The sequence below is a fragment of the Urocampus carinirostris genome, chromosome 2 (assembly GCF_059441175.1).
Source record: "Urocampus carinirostris isolate Australia breed hairy pipefish chromosome 2, RoL_Ucar_1.0, whole genome shotgun sequence".
Lineage (NCBI taxonomy): Eukaryota > Metazoa > Chordata > Actinopteri > Syngnathiformes > Syngnathidae > Urocampus > Urocampus carinirostris.
The window spans coordinates 22,144,788-22,165,929 of NC_142350.1; the positions used below are offsets into that span (position 1 = coordinate 22,144,788).

Here is a 21,142-nt window from a genome sequence, read left to right on the forward strand (position 1 = left end):
ATATTGCAGTAAGATTCGGTAATATCCAATGTAGGTGGTGTGGTTTAATGTGGGCCTTTACTCTGCCGGGTGGAGTTAAAGACCCTCATGGCATGAGGAAGAAAAGATCTCTTCAGTCTGTCCGTAGTACAAGACAGTGACAGCAGTCTGTCTGTCTGTCTAGCTAGCTATAAAGCTTAAAAGGTAGCCAGATTGCTAGCTAAAAAAATGCAGATTTTTTTGCTCGTTGGCTCTATAAAACCCATTTTATCCACGAAGCCCATGAACTGGAATTTATATATTTGAATTTCCAGAGTAGCAACTTATCTACTTAGCTACTCTTCTTGCACTATCGGCACTATGGTAAAATACTATACGTAGCCAATTACAATACAACTTTATTTATATCTGTACATTCAAGGAAACTGTGGGGGTCAGATGCATCGACATTTCGTTCTGTATACACGTGTACTAGAATGACAATAAAGTAGATCTGAATCTGAATCTGAATCTGAATTATCGTGGTATTACCATGTTGTTACTATGCTACTGTATTCCCAGGTTAATTGTTAAAAACGGGATGTAATAGACTGAGTCAACCAAAAGAAAATCACAATGACCCAGCAATGGTAAGCTCTTTTCAAAACAGGTCCACGAGTACCTTAACTGCCCTTAATGGGTGCCCGCTGGCACCACGTTGGAGACCCCTGATTTACATGTTATTTCTTAAAGGAATTCATCCCCTGGCAAGCTAAAAGCGGTACTGCAGCTCCCATTGCAAATGGTGCCAATAAAGAACAAATGGTGCATTAAGTGCTCAGAATAAACTTGCATTTTAGTTTGTTAATATCATATTTATCTTATTACTGCATGTGTTATGTTTAATTAAAATTTGGATGCATTTTAAAGCTGTTTTGGGAGGACGGGAACGCATTGATTCGTTTTTAACTAATTCAGATTAAGAAAATTCGCTCAATACACATGCAATTTGAGCAACAAGAGCGATCTTGGAACAAATTTTTTGCGTATGAAGAGGTACCTCTGTATTAGCAAGCATGCCCATGTGATAGGACGACCTTGCCACGCATATATGCACAAACAGCAAGTGCCTTGGGGATAATTCAGCACAGGCCTAGTCCCCTGCCCGGCCCCCTTTTTTTTTTTTTTCATGAAGCCTCGCTTTGTTTCAGCACCGTGACTTTTATTGTCACAGTGATGAAAAGCAGTCGCGGGGGCGGAGACTCTTCAAAAGGCGGCAGCACGTTTTTTTGTTTAAGGAACTTCCTCCCCCCCTTTGGTTCTTCCCGTGATTTGAAGCAGATGACGGCCGAATGAGGAAAGCATCTTCCTGGTTTTCGAGCTGTTTGACTGCATCTGCAATCCCACAGATTAAAACACACAAAGTAGCGTTGTTTCGAAAAACATTGTTCTGGTTATATCTTTTGGGGTGGGCGATATTGGGAATTTTGGTATCGATCCGATCCAAGTGAATACGGTCCAGTATAGAGCGATAGTTTTTGCTTGGAAATGTCATCATTGGATTCATATAAAGCTTTAATCAGCCACAGAAGGCTATTCTTTTATGAAGTAGGTATTTTTTTCAGCACTTTTAGAGGGTCAACTTTAATGTGAGATTTTAGGGTAATTTGGAATACTTTTTTGCCATACACTATGCTTGTAAGTCAAAAGAAAACGTGTTGGAGATTACCCAGAGATAGAGAAGGTGTCACGCCTGGCGCGGTTGCCATGGCGCCCAGTTGGTGCCAGCCGGGTGGCGCCAGATTCTGGCGCGGTTGCCACGGCACCCAATTGGCCCCGCCCATGGACACCGGCTGAGACGCATATACTGATTGTTTCTTGGAGTACATGAACGCGTTCCTTTGAGCTGTGCTTTGCCTGAGCATTTGTTAAACTTTGTGAACCTTCTGTGAGATTTCTGCATGTTCTGTTTGACTCTAAGAAATGCCTAGTCAATAAATTTGCCAGCGTTTGATCCTGTTTTGTTTTTGGACATTCTTTTCTTTTGAGTGGAATTCTAATCCACTCCTGCGACCATCGATTCCCGGATCAATTGTGCGCCCTCCTCTTTCCCCAATAAATTGTGAGTACGTCTACGCGAATGGGTCCTTATTTCCTGTTTCCCGCTCTGCTTTGTGACAGAAGGAAATCATGGTGGTTTGATGACAAAAGACAAAATGGATACAGAGTGTCTCAGCTGTCTTTCTTTGCAAGGTTTCACAAGCCAAGTAAAACCGATTCCACGGTTTAGTGTAAACGTTTTTTGAAATTGATTTGATCATGTGGCTGTTTTTAAGCGGTTTTAGGGGGTCGGCTTCAATGTGAGTATAAAGGTACTTTTGCAGCTTCTTTTGGATGTCAGTAATCTAGGGGGATAACACTATTACTTCTTAAATGAAGTAACTGTAACCAATTACCGTTTCTCAGTAACGCGCCCAACACGGGTAGACTGTAGTCCAGTGTCAGGCTTGGTGTGTAACGGAATACATGTAGCCGTGTTACATAATCAGGATACAAAAATTATGTGCTGTAATTGTATTCTGTTACAGTCACAAAAAATGACAGATATGGTTTGTAAAAATGAGGATTACTTTGCAGGGTTACAATTTTATTCGAAAGAATTATGATGTTGCACACTGCAGGGGACAGTATTGGAGTGTGCGTTAGTTTTAACTCTTTTTATACTTTAACTCATTCGCATCAACTCTGTTTACATTTGCAATGTCCGTTCACTCCTAATTATGGTCTTATTCAGATTCCACACAGGCAGCATACTCAGGAAAAATATCAGTTGAAAACCCTCACTTAAAGCCCAAACACTAGCCCTACACCTAATCCTAGCTGTAACCCTAGCCCTGTTTCAATCCGTAACCCTAGCCCCAACCCTATTTTAGAACCTTATATTTAGTTAAGAACCCTAACATGGAGCTCAAACCCTAGTTCCTAACCCTAAACCCACACCAAACTTTAGTTGTAACCCTAGCCCCAATCCTAATTCAGGACGATAAACTCGATTTGATACCCTAATATGGAGCTTAAACCTTAGTTTCTCCAGCCCCAATACTAATTTGAAACCATAAAATAAGTTTATTTGAACACCTAACCTAAGAAACATGATTTCAAGCGTTTCACCTACATTTCAAGCACTATTTAAACTTGGAAAACATCTATCCATCCAATATCTGCACCACTTATCCTCAGTAGGGTCGCGGGGGTGCTGGAGCCCATCCCAGCTATCTTCGGGGAGTGGGCAGGGGACACTCTGAACTGGTTGCCGGCCAGTTGCAGGGCACACAGGGACAGACATGCGCTCATTCATTCACACCTAGGGACAAATCGGACCGGCCAATTAACCTGACATGCATGTTTTTGGAATGTGGGAGGAAACTGGAGTGCCTAGAGGAAACCCATGCAGACACGTGGAGAACATCCAAACCCCAACATGGGGAGACTGCAGTTTTAATAGGTAATTAGTAGCTGTATCAGATTACATATTTAAAGTAATCCTTTCTCGGTCTCGGGTAAATGAGTAAAAGTAGCTTTTGGTAAGTACAGTAGATAGATGTATGTCTAGATAAATGTCTATATAGCTAGATGGATAGAATTACCTGATTTGTCATTCTTGTACACATGTATACAGAACGAAATGTCGCAACATCTGACCCGCATAGTCCTTAAATACACAAATATTAGTATCTAGTAATGATTTGCCAATCAGAAGCCCTGGATGACTGCTGAGATACGCAAACAACTAAAAGTACGGAACCTTGTCTTTAAATCTGGTGACAAGGAGGCACTGAGATCAGCGAGGGCTAACCTGAACCGTGCTATCAGACTAGCAAAGCGAACGTACAGTCAAAAAATCCAGGAACGTTTCCTCAATAAAACCAACACCAGGGATATGTGGAAAGGCATTCAGGCCATTACCAAATACAAGCCAACCACCGCCCCAGTGCAGGACACTAGCATGGACTTTCTGAATGACCTCAACAAATTCTTTGGAAGGTTCAAGGCACAAAACGGCACCACTGCAGCGAAAGCGGTTCCAAATCAGGACGAAAGAGCACTCCACCTGGACTCATCTGACGTGAGGAAGACCCTGAGAAGGGTCAACACAAGGAAGGCTCCAGGCCCGGACAACATTCCGGGGCGGGTACTTAGGGAGTGCGCCGATCAGCTGGCTTGTGTACTAACAGACATTTTCAACACCTCGCTAGACCAAGCCATAGTACCATCATGCTTCAAATTTGCCAACATCATCCCAGTGCCAAAGAAACCCCAGATCTTATCATTCAACGATTACTGGCCCGTTGCACTGACTCCTATCATAATGAAGTGCTTTGAGAGACTGGTTAAAGAGCACATCACCTCCAGTCTCCCCTCCTCATTCGACCCCTTTCAGTTTGCCTACAGGACAAACCGCTCCACCAGGGATGCCATCTCCTCTGCGCTTCACCTGAGCCTGACACATCTAGAGGAGAAGAACACCCATGTGCGGATGCTGTTCCTGGACTTCAGTTCAGCATTCAACACCATCATCCCACAACATCTGGTAGACAAAATGAGACTCCTGGGTTTCAACACCCCCCTGCGGAACTGGCTGCTGGACTTCCTCTGTGACAGACCCCAATCAGTGCGGATAGGTCAGAACAGTTCAGATGTCATCTACCTCAGCACGGGCTCCCCCCAAGGCTGCGTCCTAAGCCCCTTGCTGTTCACCTTGCTGACACACGACTGCGTCCCTAGGTCCGCCACAAACCACATCGTGAAGTATGCTGACGACACAACAGTGGTGGGCCTCATCAGGGATGACAACGACCTGGCCTACAGAGAGGAGGTGGAGCAGTTGGTGGGCTGGTGCAGGGACAACAGCCTGGTCCTGAATGTTGACAAAACTAAAGAGATCATTGTCGACTTTAAGAAAAACCAGCCCAACCATGCCCCACTTTGCATCAACAACAAGGCTGTGGAGGTTGTCAGCAGTATCAGGTTCCTAGGGGTGCACATTACAAACAAACTCACCTGGTCTGTGAACACTGCATCACTGGTTAAGAGGGCACAGCAGCGCCTGTACTTCCTGCGGAGGATGAGCAGAGCCCACCTGCCCCCACCCTCCCTCATCACATTCTACAGGGGCACCATAGAGGTATCCTGACCAGCTGTATCTCTGTGTGGTGTGGAGGCTGCAGCGCTACCGACTGGGGTAGTGTGAGGAGGGTAACGAGGACAGCAGAGAAAATAATCGGGACTACACTTCCCTCCATTCAGGACATTGGCCAGAAGCGCTGCCTATCCCATGCTAAGAACATTACCGGGGACCCCTCTCACCCCCATCATGGACTGTTCACTCTGCTAGCCTCTGGGAAGAGGTACTGCAGTGTGCGGTGCAGGACCACCAGGCTCCGCAATAGTCTAGTCCCCCTGGCCATTAGACTGTTAAATGGTCAATCTAACATATAGTTAACTTAAATCTAAACGGCTGCTAATCTGACTTTTTGCACTACTGGCAGTTTTTTATAGCTTGCCACTCCTTGCACATTGCTCTCTGCACTATTGTAATTACAGCGTTATTGATACAGTGTTAATGTTACTGTGTACCTGACTTGTTAACCTGACTGCCCATTTTGCACATCTGGTTAGCTACTCTTCTTGCACTATCGGCACTATGGTAAAATACTATACGTAGCCAAAATACAATACAACTTTATTTATATCTGTACATTCAAGGAAACTGTGGGGGTCAGATGCATCGACATTTCGTTCTGTATACACGTGTACTAGAATGACAATAAAGTAGATCTGAATCTGAATCTGAATCTGAATTGTAGTATTTGAAAGGGATCCTGTACAATAGTGCAGAGGACTGCGAAACAAGCCATTAAGAGGATCCTATAATGTACAAAATTATATAGATGTGCAGTAGTAGTAGTAGGTAAACCATCGTAGCTCTGAGTACTGTACAGAAGGGCAGTCAGGTAACATAGTAAAAATTAGTAGAATTTCCAAAAGTATCGAGTGTGTTTTTGACGGCGGATGGCCTCGACCTATTTTAAAGAAGTTACAAGAAAACAGCGGAATACTCGACGAGGGGTTTCGCGCGTCGATAGCTGGGCCTGTGATCGAGCGGCGCGTCAGGGAAAGACAATAGCGCACCAACAAGAGCCACTCGTTTTCAAGACAAGCGCAATAAAATTGCTGCGTGCTGCTCATTCCTCTTTTTCAAGGGAAACGGACTGCATTTAAACTGCACTTTAACCCGTCACTGAGGACCTACGAAGCGCTTTACAATGCGCTTCACACTTCACCCAGGAGCAGTGTTGGGCGCGTTACTTTAAAGAAGTAATCACTAGTAGTTACTCGCCACTTCTTCCAAAAAGGAACCAAGTTAGTAACTGAATTGCTCTATAGTCTTTCGCTCTTCGGCTTTTTCCCTTTCCGTCTCGCTCTCTTTATCCCATCTTTCTCTCTTTTATCTTTCACTGTCTCTTTTTCTTCTTTCCATTTTTTCTTTCTCCCTCTCTCTTCTAGCTTTGTCTCTGTCTTTTGCTTTTATCTCTCTCTTAATTTCTTTAATTCAATTATTCAATTTTTATCACTTTCTCTTTCTTTGGCTTTCTTTCTCCCTTTCTTTCCCATTTTCTCACTCTCTCTTAATATAGTTCTCTCTCTTTTGTTCCTTCTTAGTCTTTCTCTCTTTTTCTCTCTCTCTCTCTTTTTCTCTCCCACTTGTTTTTCTCTTAGTCTCTCTTGCTCTCTCTCTCTTTTATTTCCATCATAATTTCTTTAATTCTCTTATTCCCTTTTTTCTCTCTGTCTCCTTCTTTGTCTTTCTTTTTTCCTCTCCCTTTTTATATTTTTCTCTTTCTTTTTTTCTTTCTCCCTCTCTTAATCTTTCTCTCTCTGAGTATCTTTCTTACGCTCTTTCTTTTGTTCCTACTTTGTGTCTTCCTTTTTCTCTTCCACTTGTCTCTCTCTTTGCCCCCGACCCCACCCCCATTCCCTTTTTCTACCATGTGGCCCCCGAGTTCAAATGAGTTGATGGCTATTTGCTAACTAAGTAGGTATTAAAACAAAAGACTTATGTTTTATTTTCTTGTATTTTTGTGTCTATAATCCTATAAACTTGCTAACTAACAAGTGACATTATTTGGAAACAGCTTTCTAGTGACCTTAATTCTGATTTTTCCAGTTTTTAAGGCATCTAAACACCAGGATCTGTACAAAGTCTGGGAAAAAAAATACAAGATATCAAATCAAACGAAAACATAACATTGAGCATCTCACAAGTGAAAAGGAACGGATTTAGACTGTAAAAACGGGGGAAAAAATGAGCGACACTAGTGTGGGCCAGTGTTATTTCCTGTTCCAGGAAATTGTGTCTTTGATGTAACACACAACACTAAATCCAGTCATTAGATGCATGGGAACAGGAAGGAATTTCTTTCCCAATATTTTTATTTATTAACGGGGGGGGGGGGGGGAATTTTTAAGGGTTATTGTTCTATCTTCGTTATTCATTATCCATTATCCGTTATCGGTCAGTTCGAGACAAAATAAGAACGCGTCCCCTTTAACTCACAGCCCCACACCCCCAACACCCAAAAGCTTGTTTAAAACCCATTCAAAAACGTCAGACTGTTGAAAAGCGAAGACGCGTCTTTACGATGTCACCGGTCACTAAAATATGTCACGGATCATTGGAAAGTGTAAACTCTTGGCATTCAAGATATTCAAAATGTATTCATCAGAGATACATCACCAGCAGTTTCAAACAAGCTACACGAAAACGATTAAGCTAGTATATCTCACCCAAAAGTGCTGTGAAATTCAACTCATGACAGGATTATACAAAAACATGGTTTGGTTACATTCACGAGAGTCCAGTGAATCCAACCGTTAAATATTGACTCCAAAAAACACCATAATGCAGAAAAATAAATTGAAAATCCACCTAAATGCATTTCTGCATCGTTCATAGGTCCTTATTGTAAGCCATTGGTTTCTCCCCATAATTCCCTTTTAAAAGTAAAGAAACTCTTGAGAGGATTTCCAATAATTTCCGTAGTCTCTGACCTTTAGATTGACACCACTTTCAACCAATTGCAATTTTTTTTTTCACAGTCCTTAGCCTGCATTAGGCCTGTATTGAGAAAATGGACATGACCTGCTTTGGCTTTGAAAATCTTCAGCCAGTAGCGACTGATTCAAATGTTGATAGACACATCGGTTAGCCAATGAAATTCCCAACATAAATATATGCCCATATACAATGTGTATTCAAATCAGAGCCCAGAATAAACGTGAGTAGTGAAACTCGTGATCCATTTTTACGTGCGGAAATCACACGCATGTGTGCACAATTAGTTATTTGGCTTCTGGAAAGAGAAGTCAAACATTTAAAACTCATGTATGCTAAAAATTGGCCAAAGTAAAATGCACGGTTGCAGAGTTTTTAGAGCTGCCAACTGGTCGTCTCCAAATGTGGCACTTTTGGGAACGCCTAGAAACAAATATCAAAAAAACCAAAAACAGTTCTAAAGCCTCCCATTTTTCTTTTTTCAAATAAAAAATAAATACAGATGATGTCATCATTAATAACTCCGTATTTTTCAACCTGGTGTGCCGTGAGACCTAGTCTGGTGTGCCGCAGGAAATTTTCGAATTTCATCTTTGCAGAAAATGCATGCAATTATTCAATCTATTTTCTTTCTTACCAAGACATAAGCGAACTGACCACAAGGAGGGCAAAAAGAGCGGTTAACTTACATATACTGGTATATATTTTTTGTGTGTGTGAGTGATGATTATTGACATATACTGTCAAATAAGGGCACTTCTACACATTTGCATAATTATCTAAGAATGTGTTTGATCTTGTCTTAGATCCATTAAAAAATACGTTTTTTTCCACGTTTGTTGTGTCAGTCCGTTTAAAACAAAAGCCTTATATTTGACCTTGTTTCAGGTACTCTTGTATATTTATATATCTACTTAAGTATTTGTTTGAGATTAAAAGACAAATAATAAAGGAGATTGTGTTTGCAGTAAATGATTTTTTTTTTTTCATCTAACTTTTAGACAGCATAGCTGACTATCAGTATCCCACTTTGTACTATATCTTTGACATTTTCAACCCCAGGCTGCTCTTCTGATTGAATTTTGTACCATTTCAGAATATAAACCAGAAAAAACCCTTAAATATGAATTTGAAATATTTTTTCTGCAAAATTTTAAATCTGTTGTCTGCTTCTGTGGCCTTATTCACTGTGGATTTCAATCTCACTCCCACAGAAACATCTCACATCTTCTATTTGAATTGTATTTGTAATGAAAGAGTACAACATGGAACAAGTACCATTAAGTATGCAAATGATCAAGTAATAGAGGGCCCCCGAATTTATTTTGCTTAGGGCCCCATGAAGGCTTGGACTGGCCCTGTTTCTTAGAGTGAGCAGGCAAATAATTGTAAAATTCATCCGCATCAATAGGTGGTGGCAGATGGCTATTTTTTGTCTTTTCATTTTTTAATTATCGGCTCACGAGGTAGCACAGATTATTAAATAACCTGTTTTATTTGATAACGTTTTTAAGACTGCCCTGCGAAAAAATAAATAGTAATATAAATCTAATAGAGTGAAAATCTTACACGTCACTTTACTGATTCTAATCATTATTTTGTTATTTTACAAAAAAAGAAAAACATCGATTTGAATTTGAGGCAAAAATTCATGAACTATCATACCAATTTTCATTTTTATGTAAAAAAAAAAATCATTGACCTGAAAATGTAATATATATTTGAATCCCTACCTCGGAGTCGCCACCATGTTTGTCAGGAAGAGTGACGCCGTGCTTGAGCACTAGATGGCACTGTGTTGTCTGCTAGAAACGATGGACAGTGATACACCGCACAGTGTAGCAGAAAGATGAGAGACAAACATGGAGTGATGGCTTTCAGTAAGTAAACGAAATACATTCCTCCACCTATACCATTTTATAAAAATAATAATGTTATGATAACTCTTGTATTTTTAGTCTGGTGTTTGTTTTTACTGGATGAATGTTTTTTAGTGTACCACAAGGAGGCACCAATATTACACAGTGTCCCTTTAAGTATTTACTTTTTTCAAGAAAACTCTGACAACAGGTTTAAAAACCTAAAAATAAAAGCAGAAATATTAACCAAAATGAATACATTGCGTTATCGATCGGGTCACCGTGATCACAAATGTCAATTTAAGCTGTAAAAAAAATAACGTAAAAATGTATTGTTGTACAACTTCGACAGACGGTGTGTTTGAGATTCTCTTAATGAAACAAAAATATTTTGGGGCTCAAAAATGGTAAAAAACACTTTAATAACTTACATGACATTAAAGTTTCATGGCGCGTCAAAACAGGTGCTAAATTCTTCTTCTTGTTGTTGTCCTCAAGGCCACCCAACAGCAATGGGAAATTCGCGCCCTCTGCTGGCTCTTATTCTTGTTCTTTTTCTTGAAGTTCAACAGCGGTCGGTATCTATCTCCTTGGTGCACCACTGCCCTCTATCGCCAACCTTCCCTTCTCAAATCCTGTTGAAAAGCCGCGCACTATTTCGAAAACGTAAATTCATCCTCCGTTGAGGCCCACTGTTCGATAAATCCATTATTCCTCCTTCCACCAGCCCTTTCTTCATTTCCTCCCCCTAAACATGTATGCAGCCCAATAATATATGCCCCACCGACTCTTTCCCATCAGTTTTGTCTGAGGAAGTGTGCCCTCTGCTGGTTAAAGTGAATATCTGACACACCTGGCCGCAATTACCTTCGTTAGGACGCAACGGTGCGTTTAAAAGCGATTCGTTCATACAAGATTTAACGGTGCAGACGAGCTTAGCCTGTATTCGAGGGCCACGGTTGCCTTGACCCAGGCAGGAAACTTAAAATGGCTCGTGGAGTTTATTTGGGGTAAGTTCTTTTTCCAAATACGATAAAAACGATACTGTGTTTGAGTCTGTGTGGTGTTTTGTTGCAGGGTTTTGCTCATTTACTTCCTTGGAGCAGAGCATGTTCACTGTTTATGGACTTCTCAAGAAGGTGAGCAAAATCAGAACTATATTTTGTACTTCTTCGTTTAAGTGTTTAAGAGTAAAATGTAGACTAGTCCATTTGCTCCCTTTTAATGATGGTGTAAGTTTTGCATTTTTAATTGAGCGCTCCACACTGATGGCAAAGTCAGCTACGTGAGAAACTTGCCTGCTTGTTTTAGAAATATCATTTCTTAAAGGGATTGTGTCCAATGGAGTGTCTCCTAGTGATAAAATGTTGTTTCAAATCCTATGCATAAATTAACTCATACCAGAGTAAATTGTTATACCATAGAATCATAGGTGTTGCGAAATTTGCATGCTTTTACCAAGTGGCCTCATTGTTGCTTGCTGTGGCACTGGATTTCGTTCGCGTTAAACAGTACCATCTAGTGGTCAACTATTACACACCGTGGGCTTTAAAAATGACGGTATTTGGCGCCACCTGGTGGTAAGAAAATTGCTACAAATACTATTGATGGGAATTATGAGAAATGTATTAACTCATGTGATTTTTTGACTTGGCGGGCGAGAGTATAGCATTAATTTGACTCGCTGATTCTCATCTAGAGGGAGCGGAAATGGCAGATCACACTGTTTTGCCAGCAGGGCTCAGGTTGCATAGCTAGCTCAGATGCCAAGAGAGGGAAGGGGACATTTTTGAAGAGGGGTTTAGTAACTCATTCAATGTAACGGAGTTAGACAAGTTTCTTCACATTAACTCAAGTAAAAAGTTTTAAATACTCCCAGGTCTCCAATGGCCTAAAACTTAAACGAGTAAACCTTACTTGTTACTACCAACCTGTTCACTTGCCTAAGAGTTGAATGCCACCAGGGCCTTAAGCATGGACTTGAGGCATAGCAGCAATGGCACCACTGAGGTGTGGCCACCCTGCTTGCTAGTATATCACCATTGTACTGTGGTTCTGAGCGGCTGCCTTGAGATTTTAAGTAGCCCTTCTGGCCATGCCTTTGGAATTTCTGGCTGCTTAACAGTAACTTTTTTTTTCCCCCCCCACTTTTAGTCCAAGGCAAAACTTATGTTGGCTTCGTGCAAGATGAAGACTATGGCACGAGCGACTCGCCCCAGAATCGATTCAGACAAGCCCCCCACATTCAAGCCTTGGCCCAAAGCGGCAGTAATGCCAGACAATCTGCAAATGGCTACCAGCGACCCAAAGTGTCTTCACCTCACGGTGGCTACTCGTCACTCAAAGTAGTCCACCGCCGCCGCCCCGGATCTGCAGCACAATCAGTTCCTAGACAGGCTGTCCTCTCCACCGCCATTGCCAGTTCGGGCTCAATGGGCAGATTTAAGCCACGCACCTTCAACCCAAAAGTCGAGCAACATGCAGGACATGAGAACCTGAATGGAGGCTTCAAGAACTTTAACAGAGGCCACCATCCCTACGGAAAATCGTCCGGCTTGTTCTTGCCAAGTTATGGCAAGCGCAAATTTTCCGCCAACATGCAGACGTCGGCGGATGGAACAGCCACCAGGGTTCTGATCGGGGAGAAACCAAAAATCCATCATAGAAGAACCCACAGCAAAATGGGGTTTCAAAGTAAATGGCAACACATGACTGGGGGTTCATCGCTGGAAGGTCGCCACTACTCTCCCACTGATGTGCAAATGATCCCCGTCCAGTTCGGGGGATTTCCCATCAGACGCCTTAAAGAGCAAAATGACCGTAAACTCAAGTCTGATGCTAGTTCAGATACAAAGTGGGCCAAAGTCCATTTTAGATCCTGACCATAATGTTTCCAGCAGTCAATTGGTTGGATTTGCCATTTTAGTTATTTTGAAAATAAAGTGGTACATATTTACAATTGTTTCTTTTGTATTTTTGCAGCTGAAGTTTTAAAATATTAACTTGACTACAGTGCAATAATGCCCCCCAAAATTCCTGATCTGTTATCTTAACACTACGGTATAAGAACTTGCAAAACAGTGATTTCATGCCTGTTCCCGGGGCTTTTGTTACTGTAGCCTGAAAGCGGCAATACACTAAAGACAAAGCAAAAACTAGATTTTAGGTTGCATATATCCTACTGTACTAATCTTAACTCTCAATCATTTTACATGGTTTACCAAACGGCGATATTAATAACCATTTGCAATTGTCTAATGTAACTATTAAAAAGGGAAAGTTTGTACTTTAACCAGGTCAATTTAACATTTAAGTAATGAACATGTTAAGCTTTGATGCAATAAAAGCGCTCATGTTCAGGCTGTTTAATAAAAAAAAAAATAAATATCAGTGTATGCTATCCAGTCAGCACAAAAAGCAGTGGGGGAGAAAACAAGATTGCCATACAAATGCAGTTTAAGGGGTGCAAAAATTAAGATTTGTATTAATCACTTAATTGTGAACCTTCAAAAAGACCCCTAACCCTCTGGCTAAAGCACTTGTACAATTCAAATACACCCCACATTTCTTGTGTAAATTATAACTTTTGTTCCTTTTTCTTTATCCTCACTGTCAAATGTGAAACTAAGTGCCACGCCCAATTTCATTGTCACAATGGCCAACCCATTTTGTAACAATGACAAGGTCTATTCTAAACTTAAAGGTTAGACACCCTAAACAATATTGCACTTTAAAATAGCCAAAATGAACCGTTATGAGAATTAAAATATCAAAACTTATACGAATGGTTGGGTCTATAAGAAAAGTGATCAAATATGTAGCATTTTTGAATCAGTTATTTTGTAAACTATTTTCCTGTAAGTAATGTCTATATCACCTTTCTCGTGGGAATTAAGTCTGACCAAATGTCTTAAATTTTGTTTATTAAATGTTCCAAGTATACATTGTAATTCAAATATAAAATAAGCCATTTTTTAACATGGCATTGTAGATGACCATTTTCACAAGATTGAATTACTGCTTGAAGCACAATCATTTGGAATTATTTGCAAGGGCAACAAGTATTTATTGCTCTAAACAGTAAAATGTGGACAGAAGCCGGTGATTCCTTCACCATCAGGGTTGTAGGGGCACTACTTCCTGTGGTGTGTCTTGGGCAAGTACAGCTTGAATTCAACAAGCATCTGCTCCTTCCAGTTAATTTTTGGTCATGTTAAAATTTATTTTACCTATGTTTTAAATAATTTCAATACAAATAGTATATTCCATTCCTATGCAGAGTGAGGCATGCAATTCTCTAGCACAGGGGTCGGGAACCTATGGCTCTTTCTATGAGTACCTGTGGCTCGGAGACAAATTTGATTGCATGCTAATTTTCTCCATCTCGTCCAAAACGTAAGCTACTAATCCTGTTCAGGTACACACAAAGCCATACCAAAGCTGATTTCAATGCAGTGCTTGGCAGAATATATAGGGCACGTTTGTCACTACAATTTACAGTCAAGGTGTCACACGAAAAAAAAAAAAAAACTCGTTCTGGCTGTACATCGCTAAAGAATCCGTTATATAAAACCTCACTATATTATCTGTCTTCAGTGTTCAGATACCTTTATGATGAATCCACAGAACACACTGTAAATACGCCAAAACACCGGAAGAGAACTTAAAGTTTGTTGATTGGGTGAGTGGGAGGGATGGGTGGAGCTATGCAAAAAGTGCAAGCACTCCCTCCCATCTCTCGCCCTACGCCGTCTGCACCATAGATAAGCACATCAGGCTCCCTTTTTGTAGAATGTTGTGACGTTTTTACAAAATAACTGCTTACATCTGGTTTTGAAACCAATATGTATGAAAAAAAAGGGTCAAAAGGAGTTTAACCGATCTTGAGTAATTGCAAGAAAGAGACAAGTTTAAAGTGGTATGTTTGTTGATTTTGGGACAGGGGCTCTGGCATTATTCTCTTTTCATAATTTTTATCAAATCATCAAAAATAAATGTGCTGAAGACTAAGTTTTTGTCTGGGGCGCGTGTTTAGCATTATAGTAAATTTGTCTCATAATATATGGCTCTTTCCCAAAATAAAATTAATATATTTTGCTTTTATGGCTCTTTGAGTCAAAAAGGTTCCCGACCCCTGCTCTAGCATGATGGCCAGTGCACACCTAAGCCCTAATAGTTAATTGCAAAGCAAACCCAGTATTTTTTAATCGCTTTGACTTTTCAAAATCAACAGCTCAATTTAAGTTGAAGGTGAGGTGCGTAGTTTGAAGTGTCTTTAAGTGGTTTAAAATCAAAGCCCTTTTATATTTATTTTCCATTGCATCGTCTACTTTTAATCAGCCCTTCCAGGAAGGAATAAACCCCAAAACATAAGTTTATCCGAGGGGGTCAAAGAAATCCCATGTACTTGCACTCAAATTATGTGTTAGTCTGTTGCCATCTCCTGGTTTAGTCATGATTGCAGCCTGTGGTATTTTAAAAGCCGCACCCCAACTTTAAGGTAGGACAACTTTTTTTTCTGCAAATAATACATTGCTTTTCAGTTCTGCCAATCAAAAGATGCTTACATGTAGGTTTATTTATTTTTAATGTTGTCTGTGCCTCACCAGACACTCAAGAAGTTGACTAAATCTCCAGTTTATTGAACCTAGATAACAATGTACTGCTGCCAACTAGTGGATGGTAACCATATTGCACAGTGATTAGAGTGACAAATGCAACATTTGTTCAAAAATTTAAACTTGACGGCAGAGGCTCATTTGAATACACTATTAATTTAAAAATCAAGGATACCGAATAATATGTCGAATATTCTTGTTGCTGGCCCTAAGAGTGCACTAATGTTTTTCCCTTCTTGATGAAAGGCTGAAAATGACTGCACCATTGAATAAATCACAAGCAGAGCTCTTAGCAAGATTTAATGTACATTTATTCTTAACACGTGGAACATATAGTATAAAGATTTGATACTGAATAAATGATATTCATTGAGCAAAAAAAAAGGCAGGGAGTCTTGGAGGGAAGAAAAAATAAGGTGTTGGAGAGAGGGGGGAATTTACAAGTTTTTAGCTACATCATCTGAAATACAAATATGCAGAATTCGCATCACTGGAAAAAAAAAATATAACGTTTTTCTTCAAGGTCTAGTTGTTACTCAGACAAGATTTTATGTTGTATATTCTCTACAGCCGCACCAGACAGTCTGAATGTCTTGTGTGTGTTAAGTGGTATTTTTTAAAAACGGTGAAGCGACGGCTTTGAGAACAAAAAATAAAATAGGTGCGTAATTCATGTACAACATGGTATATATACAGCGTAGCCGGGTAGGTCTGCTTGGGTCTAGCGCCGAGGACCAGTCCTAGTACGAGTCATACAATCAAGGGACAAAAAGAGAAGAGGTCGGGGTGTTGTAGGTTCACCTTACTTTGTGGGGTTGGGGTTAGGAGAATCGGTAGCCGTCATCGTCGTCGCTTTCCACATAAAAACTACAGTTTGCTGCCGAGTCGGCTTATCTCAGTGTGAAACAGCAATATTACAGTATGTCGACACTTTCTTTGAAGGTGTAAAGTACAGGGGGGGTCCTACAATCTACTGCACAGGAGAGCACACGTGTTCGTCCCCCCCAATGTGGTTCCTGTGTGTGTTGGGGACAGGGCTGAGTATTACAGCAATCCCGAGTCCTCGGGGGCGAAAGCAAGCATCCCCAAAACTGACTGTAAACGAGACAGCAACTTTGGTTACAATTATTTTTTAGGAACATTTTTTTATTTTGATCCAAAAAAGAAAAAAAAAACGTTTTCGGCCAAAGCGTGGGCTGGGGTGAGAGGGGCCCCGTTCACCTCCTGCAGGTTACCTTTCTACTTCATGGTATTCCTTCCTTTTCGCCGTAGAGGGGAAAAAGACAGTGGAATCCGAGGTGTTTTTGCATAAATTAAAACAAGAGGGCAGTCGAAACGTTCTGCCCGCAAAAAAGTTGGGATCCCGAACGAAAGGAGGACCTCCACGGTGGTCATGACTGTCCCACCAGGAAGAGAACGTCGCAGATGACCTGCGAGACGGCAGAGTTCATGAGCGGCGAAACGGAAACGTCCAGGAGCCGCGATTCGTACAGCGTGAACTCAGAGTGGTTCTCCTCCAGCCGGGCCAGGGCGTGCAGGGCCCGTGCCGCCCGGCGCATCATGTCCACGCTGGTGGGCTCAAAGTGCGCCTGCATCTGCATCAGCGTGCTCTGACTCTGCTGGTACTGCGTGGCGGCCAAGCTGTCCTCCAAGAAGCCAAGCAGGTTCCCCACGCTTCCCTTCTGCACGCCGATAGCGCGCGCCGCCAGGCTGTCGCCGTGTGCCAGGTTGGCCAGCAACACCACCGCCATCTCCCGGCAAACCGCCACCTTGCGCTCGCCCACCAGCCGCACCAGGGCGCCGTACAGTTTCTCCAGGCGGCTGAAGGGCGGCGTGGCCAATATCAGGTCCACGTTGTTGTCCTGGATGCTCAGCTTGCTCAAGGTCTCCAGGACCAGTCTCTGCGGCGACAGCGAACCGTGCGGGCCCAGCGTAGGGAAGGGGTCCAGAGCCTCTGCCGAGGGGCACACGGCCCAGTGGAGCAAGCCGTCCAGGAGCGGCAGGCAAATACTCTCGGAGTACACAGAGAGGTCTAGCTGGCCCGAGATGTTGGCTAAAGTCACCAGGCAGTTCTCCCGCAGCACCTCCAGGCAATCCCACCACCACTCGTCGCGCTCGCAGCTCACGCCCTCGTCCTCCTCGTCCTCCTTCTCGTAGGTGACCGGCGCCTGCTTGCGTTCCGGGTGCCGGTGGTGCAGCAGAACCAGGCGACCCAGCAGCAGGAGCAGGCCCGGGTGCTTGGACATCTCTTGGTCGTTTCCCGGCACGAAGGAGAGGCTGCGAACGATGTTGGAAACACAAATACAGCGTCGCGCCAGAGAGTCCTGCCAGTCGGCTAGCGTACTGAGCGGCGTTTCGTCTTTGCTGTGAGGCTCGTCCTCCAGGATCTTCACGTTGCGCCGGCTCCGCAGCTCGGGGTTGATGCTGAACAAATATTTGCCGTTCTCCTTCTGCTCCTCCGCGCCGCCTCGCACCGCCTCCTCGGTCACCGAGCCCGGTCGCGCCGAGAGGACGTCGTCAATGGTGGCCGTCACTGGCGCGCCCCCGGCCGGCGGTAACTGCAGAACCCTGGATCCGGAGACCTCGGAGCGTAAAGTCTCCTGTCTGCTCTCCTTGAGCGAACGCTTGCGGGCCTTGAGGCGTTCGACGCGGCTCTCGAAATGCGTCTGGATGTGTTCGGTGATGTCGCCACCGCCGACGCTCCAGTGGACGAGGCCGCTGTCGAAGCTCTGCCGCTGGCCGAGCTTGGACGCGTGGCTGCCGTGGAAGGGGTTCTTCTTGCGCACCACCTTGATAGGGAGCTTGTCGAACTTACTAGCCTGCTTGGGCTTTTCCACGTTGGGGTCCTGGGATGACCCTGAGGTAGCAAGTTCTTTGACCTTGGGCTTCTCCTCGCTTTCGTCCTCATCTCGCTGGGACTTCTCATCTGCCTCATCCTCCTTCTCCTCTTTCACCTGCACCCTGGCGACATCTGGCTCATCCTCGTCGTCCTCCTCGTCGTCCGTGTCGACTGCCTCTTCTTCGGGCATCGGCATATCGTTGTCCGAATCTTCGGCGGCGTTGGGGTCGAGGAGAGTGCGTTGTCCGGGATCTCCCACTTCGTACTCCTTCAAGATGCCAAAGATTTCGATCAGGCACCGTCGGAAATACTCCACCACGAGCTCCAGGAAGCCAGGAAGCTGCCAAATTCAAAGGAAGAAAAAAAAAGTTGCAATCAAAAACTTTGATGGCCATCTTTGAGTCTCACTTAATGTAGTGTTTTGAGAATCATCAGTTTACCACAGTGTTTAGCAACCACTGCTTCACAGACTGTACCGGGCAATGGGTCATTTGTTGCCAGGTTCCACATCCAGAAAAAAAAGTCTCCTTATGTTTTGCTTATACTGTATTTGTGTAAACACACACACATTTTTCATTTTGAGAAGTGACTCACTCGGGACTGGATGCAACGGGAATCAAACCCTGATCGCAGCAATAAGAGCATCAAATCCTAAACATCAGGAATTTGAATGACAAAGAAAGAGGCAGTAGATTTTACCTCATCATCACACTATTTTTACACACAGTGCTATCTTGTACAACATTGTAATGGAGCGTTTATGGGAAAGAGTTCAGCCAAAACAACATTGTACAATGTGTACCGTGAGTAAATTGTGTAATGAGATAAAATCGAATGTCTTTTACTATGTCATCGAAAGACCTAGTAGTCTAGTGATTACACAGTAAATTTAGGCTTATTGTTGTCATTCTTAATACTCATATTATTGGGGTAGCCTGCGAGAATTTCGTCAGACATTCAAACGGCACATTGTACAGAACAGGTTTCAGACCACTGGTTTACAGGACGTACCTGGCATAGGTTAAATGTGGTAATGCTGTTGTCATCATAGAGTAAAATGTTGATCGTGTCCAAGGCCCAGGTGCTCTCCGCTAGTAACCCTGATTTTAGAGACATCATAACGCGCCATGCTTCAGGCGTGCCTGTCAAGTCAACAGAAGCAAAGACAGCTCAAAGGTTTGCACAGTTTGCCGTGAAATAAAAATGTACAAGCATGTTTCTTTCGCTTTTACAAACCAATTTACAAACTTTAAATGGCTGAGTTGTCATCTCATGCTTTTTCATTGCGCTTAATACTCTGTTTCATCAAAACTGGCTGCAACAATTAGTCGACGTCGTCGACAAAAATCAGTAATTGAAATAGTCGATGATGAATTCCATTTTCAAATATTGTTGCCAGAAACGTTTTTCCAATAGAGTGAGGCGGTTGTTGCCGCCAATAACGTTGTGATGTACATTTTATACGCTTATATTTCGTTATAAAAGAGTTCGGCGTTATGCCAGACCGTGCCTGACAAACTTATGTGAAATTAAATTCATGCAGTCTGAAAAACAAGCGTCAGTTTGTAAAACGCCAAACAAAAACAAAAAATACGTCTGTCGTTATACTGGTTTGATTCCCAACTGTTGCAGTTGGCGAAGTTCAATGTACATATGAAAAAAACATACTTTTTTTCTAGTGTCTTACTGCTGACAGGGATAAAAATGTTCACTTGATTTTAAATGGTCATTTTCTTGCCTGTCCCTAAAAATAGAGTGGTTTATTTATGGATTTGTCTGAACTGACGTTATTCCTGTGTTTATTTTCCGTATAATTGAATCAACTTCAAAATTGACCCGCTAACAATGGTTTATGCATTAGGACAGTGCGAGTTGGCATTTCATACCTATGTCCTTCATGGTCAACCGTCTTCGTGGCTTAAGATGTGGTTGGGAGCATTCTACGGAACCCGGTGGAAAGCCCACATCTCGCCGCATCATTGGCTGCTGAACAGGCGCCTGTCCGATGTGAGAGGCGGGCACCGGGGGTCCGGCTTTTTGCACTTTGATTCCCGGATGCATGTAGGGGGACTTGCTCGGTGACGTCCTGCTCTCCATGGTCCGCGGCATGGGGGTCGGACTGGACACCTGAGGAATATGGTTCTGTGACGTCTGATAAGTCGACGGCAAAGGTCTCGCCATCGGGGGGCCGGAGCCGCCGGGTCCGAAAGGCGGTTGGCGCTGGTTGACATGGCCGGGCCACGGGCCATCGTGGTTCATTCGCTGATCCGACGGCATCATGTCCTCCGAACGGTTCATTGCGTGATAGCCGGGGGCCTGACCGGGGCCCGGAGGCCCTTGGCGGTTGTGATAGTTTGGGTAGCCCATTTCGTTGCGGCCTTGCCACATAGGCCCCTGCGGACCGTCTGGTCCCGAGGGCATGGAGCTGGCCATCATCTGTGGAGGCATCGGCGACTGGGAATTGGGCCCGCTTGATGAGGGTCCGCGGTCCCGACCGAACGGAAAGGGGAACTGGTTCTGTGGACCCGGGGGCCTACGTTCTCCCCCGGGGTAGGCATTGTACTGATTATACATGTCCTGCTGTCCCTGGGAACTAGATGATTGAGGTCCCGGGGCTTGCTGACCGCTGTACGGGACGTTGTACATATCCCCCTCATGCCGCTTAGCAGGGGGGCCATAGCTGCCATCGACAGGACGCTTGTAATTCTGTTGAAAATCAGGCATCTTGTCTTACGACAACGTAACCTTATTT

The 21,142-nt window shown here is 43.2% G+C and overlaps 2 protein-coding genes across 2 annotated transcripts in view; one reads left to right on the forward strand and one right to left on the reverse strand.

The window, feature by feature from the left end:
* The first annotated feature begins 10,799 nt into the window (after window positions 1-10,799).
* On the forward strand, window positions 10,800-12,892 carry LOC148371357 (uncharacterized). The gene is made up of 3 exons (XM_088327845.1): window positions 10,800-10,943; window positions 11,011-11,072; window positions 12,088-12,892. Exons 1-3 carry the CDS (start codon window positions 10,921-10,923, stop codon window positions 12,813-12,815), a joined length of 813 nt encoding a protein of 270 aa, XP_088183971.1. The 5' UTR covers window positions 10,800-10,920; the 3' UTR covers window positions 12,816-12,892.
* Window positions 12,893-15,844: 2,952 nt separating this feature from the next.
* Window positions 15,845-21,142, reverse strand: part of LOC148371358 (AT-rich interactive domain-containing protein 1A-like) — a 64,919-nt gene continuing 59,621 nt past the window's right edge. The window contains exons 18-20 of the mRNA XM_088329381.1: window positions 20,277-21,096; window positions 19,402-19,532; window positions 15,845-18,730 (exon numbers count right to left, since the gene is read on the reverse strand). Of these exons, the coding sequence (XP_088185507.1) occupies window positions 16,943-18,730; window positions 19,402-19,532; window positions 20,277-21,096 (2,739 nt within the window). The 3' untranslated portion in view covers window positions 15,845-16,942. The remainder of the gene's footprint in view (window positions 18,731-19,401; window positions 19,533-20,276; window positions 21,097-21,142) is intronic.